The 21,288-nt window shown below is 31.2% G+C and overlaps 1 protein-coding gene across 1 annotated transcript; it reads right to left on the reverse strand.

Moving 5' to 3' along the window:
- Positions 1-4,042: 4,042 nt before the first annotated feature.
- LOC112801364 (aspartic proteinase CDR1-like) lies at positions 4,043-6,337 on the reverse strand. Its single transcript, XM_025844039.3, has 3 exons — positions 5,125-6,337; positions 4,268-4,296; positions 4,043-4,225 (listed from the first exon to the last, which is right to left on the reverse strand). The coding sequence occupies exons 1-3, from the start codon at positions 6,335-6,337 to the stop codon at positions 4,043-4,045; spliced, it is 1,425 nt and encodes a 474-aa protein (XP_025699824.2).
- Between the last annotated feature and the right edge of the window lie 14,951 nt (positions 6,338-21,288).

Consider the following 21,288-nt stretch of genomic DNA (forward strand, 5'->3'; position numbering starts at 1 on the left):
TCCAACACCAAATAATTGTTGCATAAATAACTTGCAGAAGCTACATCATTGAGATCATCCAACACCAAATAATTGTTGCATAAACTAAGTTTTGTGATACAGACTGCTAACTACTAAGTAACACAAAATAATAATACTTAAAATAAAGGTCAAGATTAGAAAAGTTTGGATTGGTATATATAGAAACATGAGGTTTAACTAAGGAACATGCAGACCAAAAACAGATATATAGCTAAATATGTTAAATGTAAGTTTTCTTTCTTTAATTTGTTGACCAATTTTTTTAAGAGATTCTTAAATTAAAGCATTTATATATAAAATGTAAATGTGTTCTCGATGTATTTAACTATTTGTATACACAAGTCTATTGAGATAATTTTTTAATAAAAATATTTAAATGAAAATAACTTATAGACATTTCATAATAAATAAGAAATAAATAAAATTTTTCCAATTTTAATAGTGATGCCTTTCTTGAGGTATAAAGACAAAAGTTCTAAGTTCTAACAGGTCAAAGAAAAATAGAACCAGAGTTACATAAGCCTCCAGAAAAATGAAGACAAATTTCTAACCAAAAATAAAAATAAAACACAAATAAAAGTTTAATATTCTTTAAAACAGAAATATAACGAGACTCATAAAGAAGTTGCATCAACTAATAATAAAACCAAACTGAGATGATAGTAGTCACCAGGAGTGATTTAGTAGCAAAAAACTTATATATTGGGTATCAACTATACACTATAAAGTTTTATTCAAATATTTTCATTTAATATCAAAACATAATTGGGATGATAACCAATGGTAATTATAATGAGTTAGAACATTACCTATGATCCAAATTTATTGATGTTATTACTCTCCAAATTTCTTTTAGAGAAAAGCTCAGTATACAAGCGATTAGGGCTTGTAACTATTACAAGTTCATTAACGCCTAATCCACCAAAACGTGCTGCAACTCCTACGTCACTTACACGCGCTATATTCACGCCGTTTCACATTTTTTTTCCTCTTTTTCTTCTTCTTCTTTCTCTATGCTTCATCTTCCTTTTCCTCTTCTTCTTCTTCTTCTTCTTTCTCTGTGTCTCTTTTTCTTCTCTTCCTCCCTCTTTTTTTATTGAAATTTCTTCTCCTCTTTTTGTTTTCTCTTTTTCCTTCATCAAAATCACCAGAAAAAACGAAAAAACATTATTCAAGGTACATTTCTTGCCTTCTCTTTCTCCTTCTTCTTCTTCTTGCTACACGTTCTTCTTCCTCTTCCTGTTCTTCTTCTTCATTTATGTGCTTTTCTCTTTGTTTTCTTTCTTCGTTATTCTCGGTTTCCATTGTTTTTTGACATCAAGCTCTGAAATCGTTTTTGAAGAAGAAGAAGCAGCAGCAGAAGATGAGGAGGAAAAAGAGAGAGAGAGAGTTATGAATTATGCATAAGGTGTACTTCAACGAATTTTGGGTGTATTTCTTAAATTCTTTGGGTGTATTTTTGTAATCCTTTGGGTGTATTTCTATAATTCTTTGGGTGTATTTCTATAAATCCTTTGGGTGTATTTCTGTAATCCTTTGGGTGTATTTCTGTAATCGTTTGGTTTATTTCTGTAACTGTTTGGGTGTATTTCTATAATTCTTTGGGTGTATTGATTTCAAGAAGAAATATACTGTCTCTCCCTATATTGGGTGTATTTGTTAAATCCTTTGGGTGTATTTCTTAAATTCTTTGGGTGTATTTCTGTAATCCTTTGGGTGTATTTCTGTAATCGTTTGGTTTATTTCTGTAACTGTTTGGGTGTATTTCTGTAATCCTTTGGATGTATTTCTATAATCGTTTGGGTGTATTTTTGTAATCGTTCGAGTGTATTTCTGAAGTTCCATCATCTTCAAAACAATTTCAAAGCTTGATTTCAGAAACCATGAAAATCGAAAAAAACAGAAGGAGATCGAAGGCAAAGAGAGAACTCTTTTCCATACAAATCATACAAGTCATTTATATTCACGCTTCTCTTCTGTAACGCGCGTATTAGGCCCATCTTCTTCTGCTTCTTCTTTTGTAACGCGCGTGTTAGGCCCAACTTGTAAGACTTGTAAACAAAAATGATTTGTTAAAATCTGCAGTAGAGGTGTAAATTTAATTTTTTATCGGGTGTATTTATAGTCTGTGTTTGGGTGTATTATGCAGATCTTTATGCAGACCATCATATATGGGTTTCAATCTATCTGGATCACCACTTCATATTATAGTACCTGTAAATCAGACATTTTGAATACACCAGAGAGAGTTTAATTATGGAAAACTTTTTTTACTTATAATTGGATCAAATATATTTACACCATGTGTTCAATTTCTTACAAGAGTATATAACAGTTACATTAATCAGTGACAATATCATTAGAATCTATCTGACAAAATGAACTCAATAACTATGAGGATGGCCTGGACAGTCTTATTGCATCACTTCTCCTCGTTCATATTTCTGAATTTCTCACTCAACAGATGGGTTGCACACTTTAGGTCATTGATTTGCTGTAAACAAAGCAAAATTAGAGTTAGATATATTTCTATTATGAAAAACTGATTTGATCGAAGACATATATTTGTTCTTACATTTTTTCAGCTTGGTTTTTGCCTTCCATTTTTACTGCAATGAAAAATACACCCATAGATATCAGTCAGATACACCCATAGATCAACCACATACACGCAAACCGATTTTATAAGTATTTAATGAGATCAGTTCAAAATGATGTTCAATTGACTCAAACAACGATAAATATACAAGCTCTAGCAATATTACAATGTCAAGCAATATACACCTAAGGACAAGCAATATTAGAACAGTTGCAACAGTTGATTATATTACATGATATGGGTTCAGGAATATACACCCAACAAATTACGTCGTATACACCCAACAATCAACCATATACACCCAACAATCAACCATATACACCCATACAAATTACTCCATATACACCCAATAAATTAAGCAATATACAGCGAAAAATCAGTTACGAGAAGAACTAGAACAAGAAGAACAGTAAAACCTAGAACCACTTTGAAGAACAGTAAAACCTAGAGGAACTTACAAGAAGAGTAAAACCTAGAATAAGAAGAATAGTAAAAACAGTGATATGAGATTTAGAACAAGAAGATCAATAAAACCTAGAAGAACATAGAAGAACAGTAAAGCATAGTTCTTCGATTTCGAAATCAGAAACAGAAATGTGGAAAATGTATAAGATGAGTAAAACAATAACGTACCTTGAATAATATTTTGTTGATGGTTTCTGCTATTATTCGCGACGAGTTCAAATGTCTCTTCAGTTTGAAATGTTGCTCGAAACTTGAGGATTTGTGTTATCTTTGAAGGAGAAGAGGAAGTGGAAGAAGTGGAAGAGTCTACCATTACTCGAAGCGTACGTAACCGTTTGAATGGGAGCGCGTGAATGTTACGCTCCATTCAATCCCTCTTCATGCGTGTGTATTGTTTATGGGTTGGGCCAACTTGTAAAACTTGTAATTCGTTTTTACTTGTATGTGCAGCAAGCCCGTTTCTTTTATAAGTTACGTAGTTAAATGTATTAAAGGTAAGTTTTCTTTCTTTTAATTTGTTGACAAAAATATTGATATATCCTTAAATTCATGTATATAGATATAAAATGTATTCTCCTTGTATTTAACTATTACATAGTTTTATCCAAGACTATTTAGATAAGATTTAAAGAAAATTTAGTTAAAAAGTTAAACTAATACATTGGGCAGAGTAATATGTGACGGTAGAAATAAGAGATTAAATTGGAGAAAGAATTTTGTATTATTGAGTATATTTAAGTTGTCTCGGAATAATATAATATAAAAAGATACTTATAGGTGTTAAGAGGATCGTAATAATAAAGACGTAATATTTTATAATAAATATTCAGATATATTAAATAATTCTAATAAATACTAATTGATCCTAATATATTCTGAGATCCCCCTCAAACCCAAACTCAAGTGACAATTTGAGTTTGAAACTTATTTAAAATAACGAAATAAAAAATTCATAAACTAATAGAACGGGTGTAGACGGAACTCGCGGAAGGAAGCGCAGATGGAATTGCCACTGTCTGAAGGAAGCACAGACGAAACTGCTGCTATTTGAAGGAAGCGCAGATGGAACTGCCGCTGTTTGAAGGAAGCGTAGATGGAACTGCCGCTGTCTGAAAGAAGCGTAGACAGAACTGCCGCTGTCTAAAGGAAGTGCAGACGAAACTGCCACAAGAAAATGCAGACGGAACTGCCACAAGGAAATGCAGACGAAACTGCCACAAGGAAACACAGATGTAACTGTTACAAAAAAAAAAAACACAGACGGAATTGTCGGAAGAATGACCAACAGCCAAGAAACTGCTAAAAAAGTGACAAAGTGTAAAGAGATGGCAAACTATCGGAAGGTGACGAAAAATATATGGTTTTCCTATGAGTATAAGTAAGTAGTGAATGAGCTAATCGGTTAGGTAAGAAAGTATCAAAGCATTGATCGACAAAAGAAAAGAAGAAAAAAAATGACACGAAAGAAAAGTATGAAAAGTACGGTGATTTCACCAAAAGAAAATCAACCTATCTTCTTCAAGGATGATACTATGGCTCTAATACCATGTTAGAAACAAGAGATTAAACTGGAGAAAGGATTTGTGTATTATTAAGTGTATTTAAGTTGTCTCAAAATGATACAATATAAAAAGGTATTTAAGTGCTAAGAGGATCGTAATAATAAAAACGTAATATTCTATAATAAATATTTAGATATATTAAATAATTCTAATGAATGGTAATTGATTTTAATATATTCTAATATATATATATATATATATATATATATATATATATATATATATATATATATATATATATATATATATATATGTAAAACATTATAGAAAAACAAAACTTTTGAAGGTTTTCTCTTTAAGCAAAAGCCATATCATTGAATCATTACTCACACTCGAATATATAATGCTTTTATAACATGGTTACAGAAAATCTTAGGCAAAATACTATTTATTGTTTGGTACAATCTGTTGGCTTAAAAGAGACTATTTGTCTATCTAGATCAAACCCAATCAAATAATTTGATTGTGCAAAATTACCATATATTCCTCCATCACTACTAGTATTGGTGAATCCCAAGCATTGAACACCATCTTTTGGTGGAACAAATATTTGAGTTTGTGTTAATTGCACATCTGCCCCTTCAAAATTTGCTATTATCATAGGACCCCCAACAATAGTCTCTGTTCTATAACAAAGCTGTGAACCCAAATCATGATCATCCTCAATGGGCCTCAATGCAATTTGGTTCCTCATTTCAACAACTACTCTATCATACAAATCTTGTGGCAAAATAGTAGGAGGTGTCCCAGAATCAATGAACATGTTACCTTTAGCAACAGTTCCTGAAGAAGTGTTGCTAAATGGCAAATAGGTATTCCCCACAGTTATACCAAGCAATGTAACAAAATAAGGAGTGGTATCATCAGCTTTTCTAACAAGAGGAGTAGAAACCACACCTTCTCCCAACACTTCACTTCCGTTACCAAAACTTAGTTTGCTATAAACATCAATGTCAGTGTTGAATGGAACCAAGCACTGTGAGAATCTCTTGCTTCCAAATGAAGAACCCATTTGAGAAATGAGTGAAGCTGGCCCTTTTCCTAACCCTATTATACCCATCTCATGATCATTGAAATCCCCACTGTTGCTATGTCCACAACCAAATACAACACCTTCAAGTGAAATGGGTTGGCCCATAGTAGAAGTGAATGTGAATTTCTCATGTGCAAGAACACCATGTGTTATAGAAGCACTAGCATATGCATATGTATAGTTGCATTGATCATTATGAGCAGAGAAAGAAGAAGAAGAAGAACACAAGATTGTTGTGTCTAGTATATGGCATGCTTCTGATTCACATGAAATGTTAGTGTAAGTGGAGGATTGTTGAGGATCAAACATGGGGTTGAGTTGTTTGTAGCAGTTATGACAAGGAACACATTGGGTCCATATAAGATCACTACCTGTATCAGCAATGCCATAAATGGTTTTTGGTGGAGTTCCAATCGAAAGCTCCATGAGATAGTGACCAAGATATGCATTTGATGTGGATTGTACTACTTTTGATGAATCCATGAGGCGCCGAGAGTAGGGAGTTGTTGTTCTGGCCAACTTTTTTCGAATCAGTTTAACACTGAATCCGCCATTGTTGCTGGCTTCAACAACAGTTGAGAAATGTAGAAAATGGATGAAGAAAAAGATGCCTACAAAACATGCATGAAATTGAAATGTTCTTGGGTGACCACCCATTGTGTTGTATGCGAGAGCAGTTCAAACTTCAAAGCTAAGTTAAATTTTGAAGACTAGGAATAACATTTATAAGAACCCCATGCTTTATATATAGAATCTAATTTTTATACTCTGATTTCTAAAATCATTTTATACAGTCATATTAGCAAAAATATTATTTTTTATATTAACTGGATAAATAGTTATTTAAAAAAATTGTTGTAATTGCATATGTAAAATAGTTTTTGTAAACAATGTGAATAATGGATTTTAAAATTAGTCCAATGAAATAAAAATGTACTACATCCTCAAATTATCTACCTAAATTTTAATATTAAGATAACCATTCGCACACCTAGTAAAATGAACCTCTAATATATTTATTATTCATATTGTTTAGTATTTTTATTATCTACATATACTTTTCCATATACGTATATATACCAATTTCAAATACCAAACTAAATCAGTTTAAAAATTTAATATTAAAATTTAACTTAAATTAAATCGAATTATAAAATAATATATTTTTATATAATATATATATTTTAAAAAAATTAATTTTTTCAATAAAAAATAGACAAATTCAATCGATCTATTGACTTTTAACCGATTTTATTGATTATTTGATCGATTTTTTATAATTAATTTTTTTTATTCTGAATTGGATTAATTTTTTGGGTCACCCTAATTTTCGAAACGAAAAAATTTTAGGCTAACACTTTTATTAAAATTTGACCAATAGCAATAATTTTATATTATTAAATATAATCTTTTACTATTAAAATATTAATGATAACTAATTAATAATTATAAATCTCAAAATTTACTAGCCTTCTAGCACTCCTCTTTATAAAACTATGCCTCATAGTTTATCGGTGCCATGTTTGTTTTGCATAAACGTTTATTATGCTAAATTTAGTAATTATTTCGAAACCAAAAATAAGGAGAAATTGATATAGGTGGTTGAAGTGAAAAAAAAAATTGTCTTTGTAAATTTTGTTTTTTGGGTCTAAATACACGTGTATCTTCATGTGGCGTGGCTTGTACTCAAATAAAGTGAGACAGTGTCGATGGCCTAATTGAGGGTGGTAGGTTTATGGCAGTTAGTAAAAAGGTCAACACTGCATATGTAAGTCCATATGGTTTCATTCTTTTTAAAAAGTCATTGCAAAACAATTTGATAAACAATATTTGCATTTTTATTCTAGTGAAGAGTTGTTCCTATTTAAATATTTGATTAGATTAGATATGATATTGAGTTGTGATTATTATCTTGGCAGTTAAGTCTGAATGAATTAGGTCATATATATATATATATATATATATATATATATATATATATATATATATATATATATATATATATATCATGCTGACACGTTATACTCAACTTGCTCTTAATCAAATTTTTATTTTTTGAAAAAAAATAAAAATAAAAAACACTGATTCAACTTTTTTTTTGTTGATAAATTGAATAACTCTCAATTCTAAATTACATACTTACACACATCACATTCACACACACATGATATTTTCTTTTTAATCAAATTTACACTACATAAAACTTAAAACCCAAGATCTTTTAATAAAAAAAAAGAATATATGCCACTTGAGCTAAATCTCATTGGCCTAATTCAACTACAAGTTTGCATAAAGCATCATGGATGCATTTCCTCCTCTGATGAGTAGCAGGGTGCAGGCCCAGGAATAATATGAATTTGTTAATTGAGAGGCGTTTTTTCTCTCTCGTTTTGGGTAATGGCTTTTCTTCATGGGTTTACATCACCAAAAAATGATTTGCACAAGATCATGTATTGGTTGGTTATCACCAAAAACAAAAATGTATTCATCGGTTGGAGTGGGATCGGAGTTGTTTAATAATAAACCAAAGTACCAAACAGTACATATACCAAAAAAAAAAATAGCAAACAGGACTTATTATATATAAAATATGGAAATTTTTTGGATAAAGAATAGAATTGAATAAAGAACAAAAAATTTTATTAAATCTATAAAAAAATACGTGTATTATATATATCATAATTTTTATTTTCACTTTTTATCAGAGTTTTACTATTTACCATAACATTACCCATATATAAAATATATGGTTTATAGGATCCACTTAATAAAAAATATTATTCTTGTGATAATATTTAGTTGGATACGATAAAATGATTTTTTCCTAGACAAGACATAAAATATGAAAAATATCAAATTATTTTCTCCATTCATTCTTTACAGATTTTTTTTCAATAGACACAACCCTCCCAATTAATATATCATTCAATTTTTTTTTAAATATAAGTTTCACAATATTTCATGTTTAATATAACAATGTAACATTTATTTTTTTTACGGTATCTTTAACTAGCCACAAATTTTTAAATAGAGCTCAGTATCGCAATGAATTAGTCTCGTCGAATCGAGAAATACCATGAAAAATAAAAAAATAATAATAATATTAAATTTTTAATTTAATTATGATAATAATGATTATTAATTTTTTGCCTTTGTTTAATTATTGATTTTTTTTATTTTTATAATTATCTTAAAGGAAAAGATATTGATAAAGTTATATATAATAATTAAATGATTATATTTATATCTCTCTATCGTGCCGTCCTTTTTAAGAGAGTCTTTTTTCCCATACATTATCTGATCCTATCATTTTTGTTTTCTACGATAGAAATAATAAATCGCTGTAGATAATAAGATGATATAAACATAACCCTATCCTTTGATGTCTGAATTGAAATGGTGAATTTGCTTCCCCTTGCCGAGTGTGATGGGGGCATCCTTGGACCATGCTTGTATTATGTCATTTCTTTATGTTAGGGTCAATTCTTAACAGTTGTGCTACAAGATTTTTTTTATTAATTAATAACTAGCAATGCAAATTTAAAGCATTGAAAAATCCAAAAAAAAAACAGATATGTTAATTATTGGAAAAATATATATATTTTGTCAATTCAAATAGGTATATTTTAGTGTCAAAATATTTTTTTATATACAGTTCTTTAAGGATGTGATTAGTCGTTTGAATTAATTTTTTTATTGGGGCTGTATTTGGTTGGAAAGAAAGAAATAAAGAGAAAAGAAGTAGAAAGGAAAGAAACAAAAAAAATTGAGTAGATTTTTTTCTTAAATGTATTGGATGAAAGAAAAATAAAAAGGAAAGAAATGTTACAGAAAGATAAATTCACTCTTGTATTATAAAATATATTGAAAAAAAGAATAATATTAAAAGTAGAGAAACATAATAAGTTTTTTCTCTTTTTTTCTTTCAATATTGGAGAGAAAAAAATTAGTAAATCTCATCCACTTTTTTATGCTATTCAACTTTTTCTCTCTAATTTCTCTCCTTAAACAAACAATAAAAAATAATCATTTTATTCTCAATTTTCTTTCCTCCTTTTTCTTTCTTTCTTATTTTCTCTCAAACAAACATAACTTAAGGGTGCAGCCAAAATAGAGGGGTAATCTTGAACTATAACTTGATTAATTTTCTTTTTTGTGAGAAGCTTTTTGATGATTGTAATCGGAGCATGCAAGTCTTATAAAGTAATGTTTTGAAAATTGGACCGGATTAATCGGTTCAATTAGGTTAATTAAGAACCAATTCTCCGGTTGGCCCGATTGATACCTAAAATTGTGTTACAAAAAATTGATTAAAAAAATGGTTGAATCGGTGGTTAATGTAATACCCGGTCTAACCGAAATTGATTAAATAATAAGTTAAGTAGGAGCGAATATGGTTGGAAGATTTGGCAATTGGAATTTGATGATTTCAATATGACATTTGGATTCAGTGAATTTTTCCGAGTCGGAAGACATAGTTTTCTGCGTAAAAGCGCGCAGTGGGATTTTGACCGGCAGTACCGGCTGAGACCTGTCTGGTACTGCAGCTGAGAAATTTGATTATGAGTAAATAATATTAAGAAATGAGGAATTATGATTAGGGGAGGTAGAAATATTTAAAGTGCGGTTTGAAGCGCTAATCTTAAAGGTTTTGGCCCAAAATTGGGCCAACGGACAAAAATAAGTGAACTGGGCCTAAGTGGGCCCAAGACCCAACATATATAAACATTAGTTATGAGCATTTCAGCTCATTTTACCCTAAAGAGAAGGGTTGGGGCGCTGAATTGAGAAGAGGGAAGAGAAGAGAGAAAACCTAACTCTCTTTGATCTTCAAACCACCATAACTTGAGCTACGGAGCTCCGATTGACGAGCCGTTTGCGGCCACGCGTCGCTCTTCTCATCCTCTACATTTCTATCTAAGTTTTGTGGTGAGTATTCCATTCATCTCTGCCCAGTTTTCGAATTCTCCTCTGTTAGAAGTTAGTGTTGAAATCTTGTGATTTTGGGTGTTTAGGGATACTCCAACATGGATTCTAAGTGGGTTCTATCCCTACTTCATATGGGCTGAGGTAAGAAGTGCTCAAACCCTTGTGATTTATCATCCTTATGAGCCCTAGGTTGATGTATGTATGTGATATTGGTTATGTTAGTGTATTTGGTGATTTTGATGCACAATTGGGAGGTTGGTATTGCTTGTGGAGCTTTGGTGAGGCTTGGAGCTAAGGGTTGGTGGAGACTTCCATAGAAGAGGCTCAATTGATTTGGCTACAAGAGGTACGGTTTAAGTTTCATTTAAGTACCGTGTGGTGTGATGAGAATTCCTAGGCTAGATGCCCCTAGGATTAAGTTTGGATTGTGTAAATGGTTGATGCTAATATGCATAGTTGGTATGTAATGTGAATTGATGATTGGGTTGAGAATTGTGTGGCCTTGTGTGCTTGGTGTATTGAAAATTTGATGTATTGGGTAATGAGTATTAAATTGTGATTTATGCGTTTAAATTGTGAAATTGGGCCGGAGGCCGTATGTTTTGGGCCGAAGGCCGGAAAGAGGTAAGAAAGGTAAGTTGATGTGTGCATTGTATGATGACACAAGTAAATGGATGAATTTCATATAATGAATATATGAATGATTGGGTTGGTTATTGAATAATGAGGTTTGAGGAGTTGAAGTGTGGAAATTGGTAAATTTTGGGTGAAATAGTATAGATGAGGTATGTTTGATTTTGGTTGAGATATATTATGTGGTCATATATGTGAGTATGATTTTTGATGCCTTGATGGGATGATAATGCGTGAGAGATATGTATGTTGTGATATATGCTTGAGAAATGATTAAGGTTGATTTGGGGGTGAAACCACGTGATAGTGAGTATGTTATTGGTTATGTATAATGATGGTTGATTGGGAATAGTATTGTTGAGAATTGGCATGAGGAAGAGTATATGATATGTCAATATGTTTGAGTTTGAGCCACTTGGGTGAAGTGGGTTAAAATGATGGGATAGTGATTTTGTATATTGTGGTAAAGTGTCAATGTGTGAGTTGAGGAGGCTTGATGTTGAATTTGATACATTTTGATTGATTTCAAAGAAAAGGGATGAAATTGGCATGTTTTGATTGATTTTGAAAAGAGTTGAAAATGGCTTGTTTTGAAAATGGCACTTTGTGGCTTCATATGAAAATATGGTTCTTGGGCATACTTTGACGGGACATAACTTGGACTACGGATCTCCGTTTTGTACCAAATCTATTTAGAAATGAAATTGGATCCGGGATGTCCATGCCGTTCGAAGAACGGGTGAAAAACGATTTAAAATGAGGAAGTTATGTCCGTTGGAAGATTGGGGTCTAAATCTGTGAAATTCTGCAGCTTTTAACTTAGAAAATTTTTAGCAGAGTAACCCCTTGCGCGTGGGCGCACCTGGCGCGGACGCGCCGATCTTCCAAGAAGTGCCATCCACGCGTGTGCGTGATGTGCGCGGGCGCGCCGATAGTGCTGCACCCAAAGCCCAGCCATTTTCCAGAGAGTTATGCCAGAACTGTGCCGGTGTTGTGCCTGGGGCACGAGAACACCCGCGCGTACGCGTGGTTGACGCGTGCGCGTCGATGGGCAAGTTTGGAATCCACGCGCTAGCGTGCATGACGCTTACGCGTCGATGAGTTTTTAAGGACATCCACGCGTGCGCGTGGAGTACGCGTACGCGTGGCATTGTCTTCATGCCAAAGTTGATATTTGAGTTTTAAAAGCCAAATCTCATACTTCTAAGCCTCCGATCTCACCACTTATATCTTAAATCTTTATGATATGCCTAGCTATTAGAAAAGGGCTAGTGAATGAGATAACTTGCGAGTGAAGCAAGGGGAAAATGAATAATCAATGAGGATCATTGAGGATTATGTGAGATGTGGAGGATGGTAGTGGAAGTGCTTGTTATGCCATTGGCCGAAGGGCCGTAATTGTTTATGAATTGGCTGGTTCTGGATTGAACCGTGAGCCGGGATAGCTGTGTATGCTATGAATATTGGCTGGTTCTGGATTGAACCGTGAGCCGGAATAGCTGTGTATGCTATGAATATTGGCTGGTTATGGATTTAACCGTGAGCCGGATGGCTGAAATGGATGTTGATCCATGGATGAGGATTCATGCATGTTTATGCTGAATTATTGATAATTGTGAATTGCACTTCCACTATCTGAGATACGAGTTTTACCTGGGTAGTAGCAAGGGTTGTGGTACGTCCCGCTTGCTCCGGGTCAATGCTTGTGTTTTCTCTCTGGTTGTAAGGGTGACAGGGCACCGATACCCTCTAATGGCGACAGGGCGCAGATACCCTCTAATGATATTAATACGCAACAGAGAGACTGTGCCCGGGTTAGCTACCGGACACGTCGGGTTGGCTTGGTAACCGACAGATGATATCATCAGCCATAGGGCAGGCATACATCATTTGCATATGTTTGAATTGTTTGGGTTTGCCTATTTATTTTGGATTTCTACATCATATATGCTATGTCACCTGATTATGTGCTACTTGTTCTACTTGTACCTTAATTGTGTATTACTTGTCTGTGTTGTTTGTGTTTGTACCACTGAGAGATCCCTTATGTTGGCGTCGTGGATGTTGAGGACTGTTCTTGATGAGATGAATTGATGATGCGATTGCATGATGATAATGATTTTTGAATGGGATAATTTGAGCCCCTTGGGTAGACGCAGTGATGTGATTTCACTAGCTCCAGGCGAGGGTACGATGTATTGAAATAGAGTTGCTGAGGCAGAACAACTGGCGATGGTTTTGCTTATGATTCTGAGTCTGATTCGTGGGAGAATCAGCGAGTCGGGAAACATGTGTAACATGAACTAGATTTAGCATCCCCTTACGTCAGATGCCTATTTATGGATTAGTGAGAATCTAGGCTGGATTTTTGGTGAAAAGGAGTTTAGGATGCTTAGTGAGTTTTTATTGCAGTGCATTGGATTTATTTGGCACTTTTACCGTACTGGGAACCCATGGGCCCGGGGTTCTCATTCCGTATATATCTCTTGTTTTTCAGATACAGGTCCAAGTGCTCAGAAGTGAGCTGCGGTTCGTCTGAGAGCCGGCGAAGATCTTCATTTTCTCTACTTTGTGTTTTGCTTAGAATCTCTCCACCTTTGTTTTGAAGATATTATGTTATGTGTTGAACTCTTTTGGAACTTGCCTATAGAGGCTCTTATGTTTCCTTTGGGAGAGATTAGGATGCACTGTTGTCAACTACTTTCATATTGTACCCTAGCCGGCCTAAACTTCGCGGGTCGCGACTAGTGGCTATTTACTTATGTTATATATATCTATCTGTTATCTATCTCTTAATCTCCTATATGCCTTGTCCGTATATCGCGTTCGGCTTCGCGGTTTAACTTTTCGTTGTCGAAACGTGAGTGATACGTCTTCGCGATTTTATTTCTACTCCTTTCAGGCTTCTCGATTAATATTCCTTTCGAATTTACCTATATTTATATATTAAAAATCCACCTGAGAGTCGTACCACCGTAATATCATTGACTTATGACTCGAGCATAAGGATTTGAATATTAGGGTGTTACAGTTAACCTACTAACCAATACCGGACTAGTTTTTTAAACTCTCAGTTCACTACTCTTCTCAAAGCGGCACCATTTTGATCCAAAAAAAAAATAAAAAATAAAAACCTTAGCCTAGAACCAAAACCCCTGTCCTCCTCCAGTCTCTCACAAACGCTGAAACACCTAAAGCCCCACTCACCAACCCTAACCCTACCGGAACAAATTAGCAGAAAGTTGGCTCTTCTCCTCGTGTCGCTAGAAGGTTGGCTCGTTCTCGGTCCTCGTCTTCATCGTCGACCGCCCTGTCCTTGTCATCAAGCCCGTGTCTGTCTTTGCCTGTGGAAGGTCTGGTTACTTCTCCTCGGCATCGCACGAAGGCCTGCACAAAGCTATTCGTATCGCCTTGTTCCTCTTCGAGCTCTCTCTATCTCTTTCTCACTGCGACGTCTCTCATTGCTTGGTGGTGGAGTATTCGTCGTGTCGTCACCTCCTTTTTCCTCTCACTGCCGGTAAGCACTGCTGCCTCAATTTAACAAATCCTAAATTCTCTCATACTTTTGTGGATAATATTACAGAATTTTATTGTATTATTAAATTTTGTTAATTTTATTGATTCTGATTTTTAAGTTATTAATTGCTGATTTTTTTAATTCTGAGTTATTGATGGTGCTATGGTGGTGCTGATTTATTTATTCTAAACTTGGGGACAATAATATTGTTGTTTCTGTTGTTAAATTTTTTTTTTATAATTTTTATGAAATTGGAATAGTTGTTGATGGTTGATTTGAATAATTTTGTTGATGGCATTTCACTGTTTTCTTAAATTTTGATGGATGATAATTGATGGGGTGTTTTATTAAATTTTTGAAATAATTTTGTTGATGATTGATATTATTTTTTTAATATTTTAAATTATATATTAAGTTTTTAATAATTTTATTTTATATTTAATTAAATCAGTTAGATCCCGCTTAAACTATTAAACCAATCACTTTACCAATTTTTTTACCGATTCAGTTCTTACAACCTTGTTATAAAGAGTGTCTTTTATGAGCAGCATAAAATTCATTAAATTATTGATATTATGTTTATTTAATCATTGAATTAGTAATGATAGACATTAATCTCGAGTTAAATTTTAAAATAGTCTCTAAGATTAGTGTCGTGCACTAAAATTGTCCCTAATATTCTAATTGCACTAATTATATCTCTGAAATTGATAAAAGTGTACCATGTTAGTCTCTAATTCATTTTTCGTTAACGTCATGACGACATGACTTGATGACGTAGAAGGTTAGTGACACATGTCACTCTATGTAGAGGTGTTCACGAGTTCGGATAACCAAATTACCCGTTCAAATCCAAATCGATTAAATTGGTTTTGAAACCAATAGATAATCGGGTATAATTAAATCCGACCCAATGGTACCCGATCATGATTGGTTTGGAAATTAGTTTTGGAGAAGTAAAATCTGAACCAACCTGCGTAGAGGCAGAGCCACATACATAGTGGCAAAGGGGGGCAATAGCTCCCTAATTTTAATTTTTTTACGTGTAAATTATATGTAAATTTCAGTTTAGATCCTTTTAAAATTTTATTTTAGTCTTATTTTATTATGTAAATATTTTTTGTCCCTCTCTAATATTTCATCTAACTTCGCCCATGAACCTGCAAACCCGATTACCCTAAATAAAAAATATAAATTCTAATATATATATATATATATATATATATATATAAAAAAAACCTTTTTACAATAATTAACCTAACTCTATTATAATTGTGAATTTATGGATATTTTCTATCGTTAAAATATTATTGATTTGTTAGTTGGTATTACATGTTTATTATATTTATATTATTTTTCTTAAAAATTCTCATTTTTCAATTTTTTTTGAATTTTTATTTTATTGGGACCTAATTATTCGAATCGAAGTAATCTATTTTTAATGGGTTTTGTTTGGTTTGAGTACAAAAAAAATATATAAAACCAAATCAATCTGAACCAATTATAATTTAATTGGTTCGATTCTCATTTTACCCCAAATCCGAACCAATCAAATCCGTGAACATCCCTAACCTCATGATTTGGCCATGTGTAATGGCATGGTGATATATTGACCAGTGACACGTGGCATGCTGACGTGGATGATTGTACCACATGTCACAATGTTATTTGGTCATGTGTTAGTTTGTGTCATGTGTCGTAATAGTATTAGTCCACGTATCATTTACTATGTCATCATTGTAGATGCACCAAATTACTTTCTCACTTTGCATTAAATAATTCATTTTAGTCCCTAAATTTGAAAGTCGTATACCAAATTAGTCCTTTTAGTAGTTTTTTCTCTTTTTTTTTTGGTTATAAATTCAACATTTTCAATATCTTTAAATGTATTGATTTTAAAATTCTATTATTTCACATGTTTAAACACAAGTATGTTTATAAAATATTTTTTCTCTTATAAGTATTTCTAACCGCCATCTTAGAGCTGACGTGAAGGCAATTCAAACATCCTCATTATCATGAAGTGTTTTCAATCTAGTCCATTTACACACAATTGAAAACATGTATTTCTTAAGAATCGGAAAAAAAATGGCGTATTTTAATTCTTGATTTCCGGTTAAAAATACGTATTTTTGGATGAAAAAATATATCTAATCAATTATATAATTTTTTTTATAATAACATACTTATATATTACAAAATTTATCAATATTAAATTATTATGTAAATAATTATATAATTAAAACTAAAATTTTGAAAAAATTTATAAAAACACTTGTATTTAAATGATATGTGAAAAAATAGAATTAAAATTAGTGTATTCAAAGTCCAAAGATATTGAGAATTTTGAATTTTTAAAAAAATGAGAAAAAATTGGTAAATGAACGAATTTGGTGCACGACATTCAATTTCAGAGACAAAAATAGTCATTTAATGCAAAGTGAGGAACTAATTTGGTGTATTTATAATTATATATAGCGAATGACACGTGGACGAATACTGTTGCGACATGTGGCCAAATAGCACTGTGACACGTGGTATAACTATTTATATCACCATGTCACGTATCACTGGTCAACACATTATCATACCATTATACATGGTCAAACCATGGAGTGACACGTATCACTAACAGTCTGTATTATAAAGCTATGTTATTACACTGTTAACGAAAAAATGAATTAAAAACTAACGTGGTATATTTTTGTTAATTTCAAAAATATAATTATACAATTAAAATTTCAAAGACAATTTTAATACATATCACTAATTTTAAAAATCATTTTAAAATTTAACTCCATTATTAAACTCATCAAATTTAAAATAAACAATAATTAAGATTGAATTATAATTTGTTATGTACAATAAAATTGGAGGTATACTCATCTTGATAAGGGATCAAATTGGATAATAGTTTATCTCATCAAATTTAAAATAAACAATAATTAAGATTGAATTATAATTTGTTATGTTCAATAAAATTGGAGGTATATCAAATTGGATAATAGTTTATCTAAGTACAAATTTATGATCTTATTTTTTAATGAAAAAATAATGAAAATATTTCACCACATTCCCGAAAAGTATTTATTTTATAGGAAATTATAAGTTACAGATCAAAGTTTGAAGATGTGCTTATGTGGCAACACTCAAACCACGTATTCTAAAGTCACACTTTTTACTTAAAACCGTAACTCTTTACAAAGAAAAGCGTTACCTTATGGAAAAAAGTAAATTAGAAGATTTAAGAGAAGAAATAATTAAGTTATCAAAATTAATAGATCAAAAATTAATGATTTTAACTAATGTTAATTGTAATGACACCGAATTCCTAAAATCAATACAAAATGATTTTTCTCAAAATCTTTATTTTACTATAAGTTTTATTGAAGGACTTCAAAAACCTGAAAAAACTTATTTTTCACACGAAATTTCTAAAAAATGTTACCATGGAAATGATTCTCCACATCTTTATCATACTTTATACCCACAATTAAATTCTATAGTAGATATGCTTGAAGAAATATTAGTATCCATAAAATTTCAAAGAAATAAGGAAAAAGAGAATCCCAAAGAAGAAAAATTTCAAAATATAATCAACATAACAGATTTAAAAGTAAAACCACCATTGAAATTATGAATATTGAAGAAAAATTAGAAAAAGTAAAAATGCTTTTTAAACAATTAAAAATGGCTCAAGAAAATAATATTATGGAACATGGATTTCAAATAGAAGAAGAATTAGTAAATTCCGAAAATATAGAAAATGAAGAACACATCCTAGATTATTCAAGTGACGAAGAACCAGCAATTCCAATACAAGTAAAAAATGAAGCTGGAACATCTAAGGATAATCAATCTCAATTTAAATGGGAAACAGGTTTTGATAATTATGCTTTTAAAAAAGGATTTATAAATAAAGATTCAAAATATACAAAAATACCATCAAAATACGTTCCTAAAATCCAGGAAATGGAGAGAGAAAGAATGCTTGACTTAGACTGTAAAAAGAATGAAAAAGAAATTTTCGAAAATTGGTTGAATTCCTTTTTATTAGAAGCCTTTACTAATCCAAAACTTAGTCAATTGTCTGGAAGAGATATTTGGAATTACATAGGGTTTCATACTAAAGGAACCATAAGAGATTATATGACATTAATAGAAAACCAAATAATAGAAGAATTAGTAATAAAAACAACAGCTTATGATAAGATATTATATATAATGATGATTCTATATAAAGAATTTTTTGGAAAAAATATTATAGATCATAGACAAGAAGTCTATAATAAAGAATATCAAGAAGCAAAAAACCATTTAGCTAATATTCAGATATATGATCTATGTAATGTAGAGTCTTATATATGTAAATATAGAATACATTATTACAAATTAAAAGAAGAAGATAAAAATCATTATCTTAGTATGTATATAACAAAACTTTCATATCCTGCTAATGAATTTATAATGGGAAGATTTATAAGAGAAATAAATAAAGGGACAATTGAAAATAATTTTGGTAGAGCAACCGCTGCAATAAGAGAGGAAATAAAAGAACGTTGTATGCAAGAAGCAACTCAAAAAAGATTTGCAAATATAATTAGAATTTGCTGTCAGGATAACGAAGAGATACCCCAAAAATATGGGCTTAATAAAAATTTTCAGAGAAAAAGAAAATACCAATTTAGAAAAAGAAAATACTATCCAAACTGGAGAAAAAAGAGGTATTTTAGAACAAGAAATAACAATAAAAACAAAAGACAAAAAAGTGACTATTGCCCAAATAAAAAAGAAAACTGTAAGTGTTGGTATTGCCAAGAAGAAGGACACTATGCAAATGAATGTCCGAAAAAGAAGGATAAAAAAGATCTTACTAAACAAATAGAAATTGCTAAGTCTTGTTTCATGGAACCTTTAGAGGAATCTGATGATAACTTAGACTATATTTTTGAATATGTCTCAGAAACAGACTCAGAGACTGAATAATAATGTCACATTTATTACTATAAAAATAACAGAAAAATTTATAAATGCTTTTATAGATTCTGGAGAAACACAATGCTTTGCTAGTTCAAATATAAAACTTGATTGGAAAAAATTAAAGAAACCATTAAGAGTTAGAATAGCTGACAAATCAATACATAAAATTGACCAAAAAGCAGAGATGGCTGAAATTTTTATTTAAAATTATAGGTTCATTGTTCCATCTATATATATGTTAGATTCTGGAATGAATTTTATCATAGGAAATAACTTTTTAAAGCTATATCATCCATTCATTCAAGAATTAACATATATAGTTTTAAAAGCTCCACACGATTCTTCAATAAATCAAAAATCAAAACGTATAAAAATACCAACTACTACTATAGATAAGATTTTAAAATTTAAAATATTTTCTATATTAGAAACATGTTATTTAAATTTATACTTTCAGATAAACATTCCAAAAAATAATCTTGAAATAAAGATAGAGGAACTTTTGGATGAAATTTGTGCTGAAAATCCTTTAGATATTAAAAATACAAATAACGAATTAGTAAGCATTAAATTAAAAGATCCTACAAAAGAGATAAATGTTCCAAATAAAATTCCTTATTCCGCAAGAGATAGAGAAGAGTTCTCTTTAGAATGTAGAGATCTTTTGGAAAAAAGAATTATAAGATTAAGTAAAAGTTCTCATGCGGCTCCAGCCTTTTATGTCGAAAACAATAATGAAATTAAAAGGGGAAAACGAAGAATGGTTATTAACTATAAGAAGATGAATGAAGCAACTATTGGTGATGCTCATAAACTTTCAAGAAAAGATTCTATTTTAGAAAAAATCAAAGGAGCAACTTGGTTTTCATCTCTTGATGCAAAATCAGGATATTGGCAACTTCGTTTAGACGACGAAACAAAGAAATTAACTGCTTTTACTTGCCCAACAAAAGAATCAACAAGTGTGTTACTCTATGAATGGAATGTATTACCATTCGGATTAAAACAAGCTCTAGGTATTTATCAAAGATTTATGGAAGAAAATCTAAAAGAGTTAAATGAATTTGCTTTAGTATACATTGATGATATACTAATTTTTACAAAATAGGATAAAGAAGATCATCTTCAAAAATTATTAATAGTTTTAGAAAGATGTAAAGAAAAAGGATTAGTTCTTAGCAAAAAGAAAGCAAGAATAGCAAAACAAGAAATAGAGTTTCTTGGATTAATTCTATCCACTCAAGGAAAGCTAAAACTTCAACCAAATATTCTAGAAAAGGTAAATTTATTTCCTAATAAAATAGAAGATAGAAAACAATTACAAAGATTTTTAGGGTGTATAAATTATATTTCTAATCAAGGATTTTTAAAGAATATAACAGAATACACTAAAAGCTTATTTCCAAAAATAAGTACTAAACAAGTATGGAAATGGGATGAAAAAGATAGTATGCAAATTCAAAGAATCAAAGAATTATGTAAAAAACTTCCAGAACTTTATATTCCAGAAGAAAATGACTACTTAATAGTAGAAACAGATGCTTCAGAC

This window comes from Arachis hypogaea, chromosome 5 (genome assembly GCF_003086295.3).
Source record: "Arachis hypogaea cultivar Tifrunner chromosome 5, arahy.Tifrunner.gnm2.J5K5, whole genome shotgun sequence".
In the NCBI taxonomy this organism is placed as follows: domain Eukaryota; kingdom Viridiplantae; phylum Streptophyta; class Magnoliopsida; order Fabales; family Fabaceae; genus Arachis; species Arachis hypogaea.

Bases quoted from the DNA above. Each gene is read 5' to 3' on its own strand.
- LOC112801364 (XM_025844039.3), bottom strand. From the start codon at position 6,337: ATGGGTGGTCACCCAAGAACATTTCAATTTCATGCATGTTTTGTAGGC. The intron at 4,297-5,124 runs GTAATTTTGCAC...TCCTTGTGGCAG, and splicing joins TAGTGATGGAGGAATATATG to TTTCGTCTGCATTTCCTTGT. The intron at 4,226-4,267 runs GTCTGCATTTTC...CACTTCCTTTAG, and splicing joins CATTTCCTTGTGGCAGTTCC to ACAGCGGCAGTTCTGTCTAC.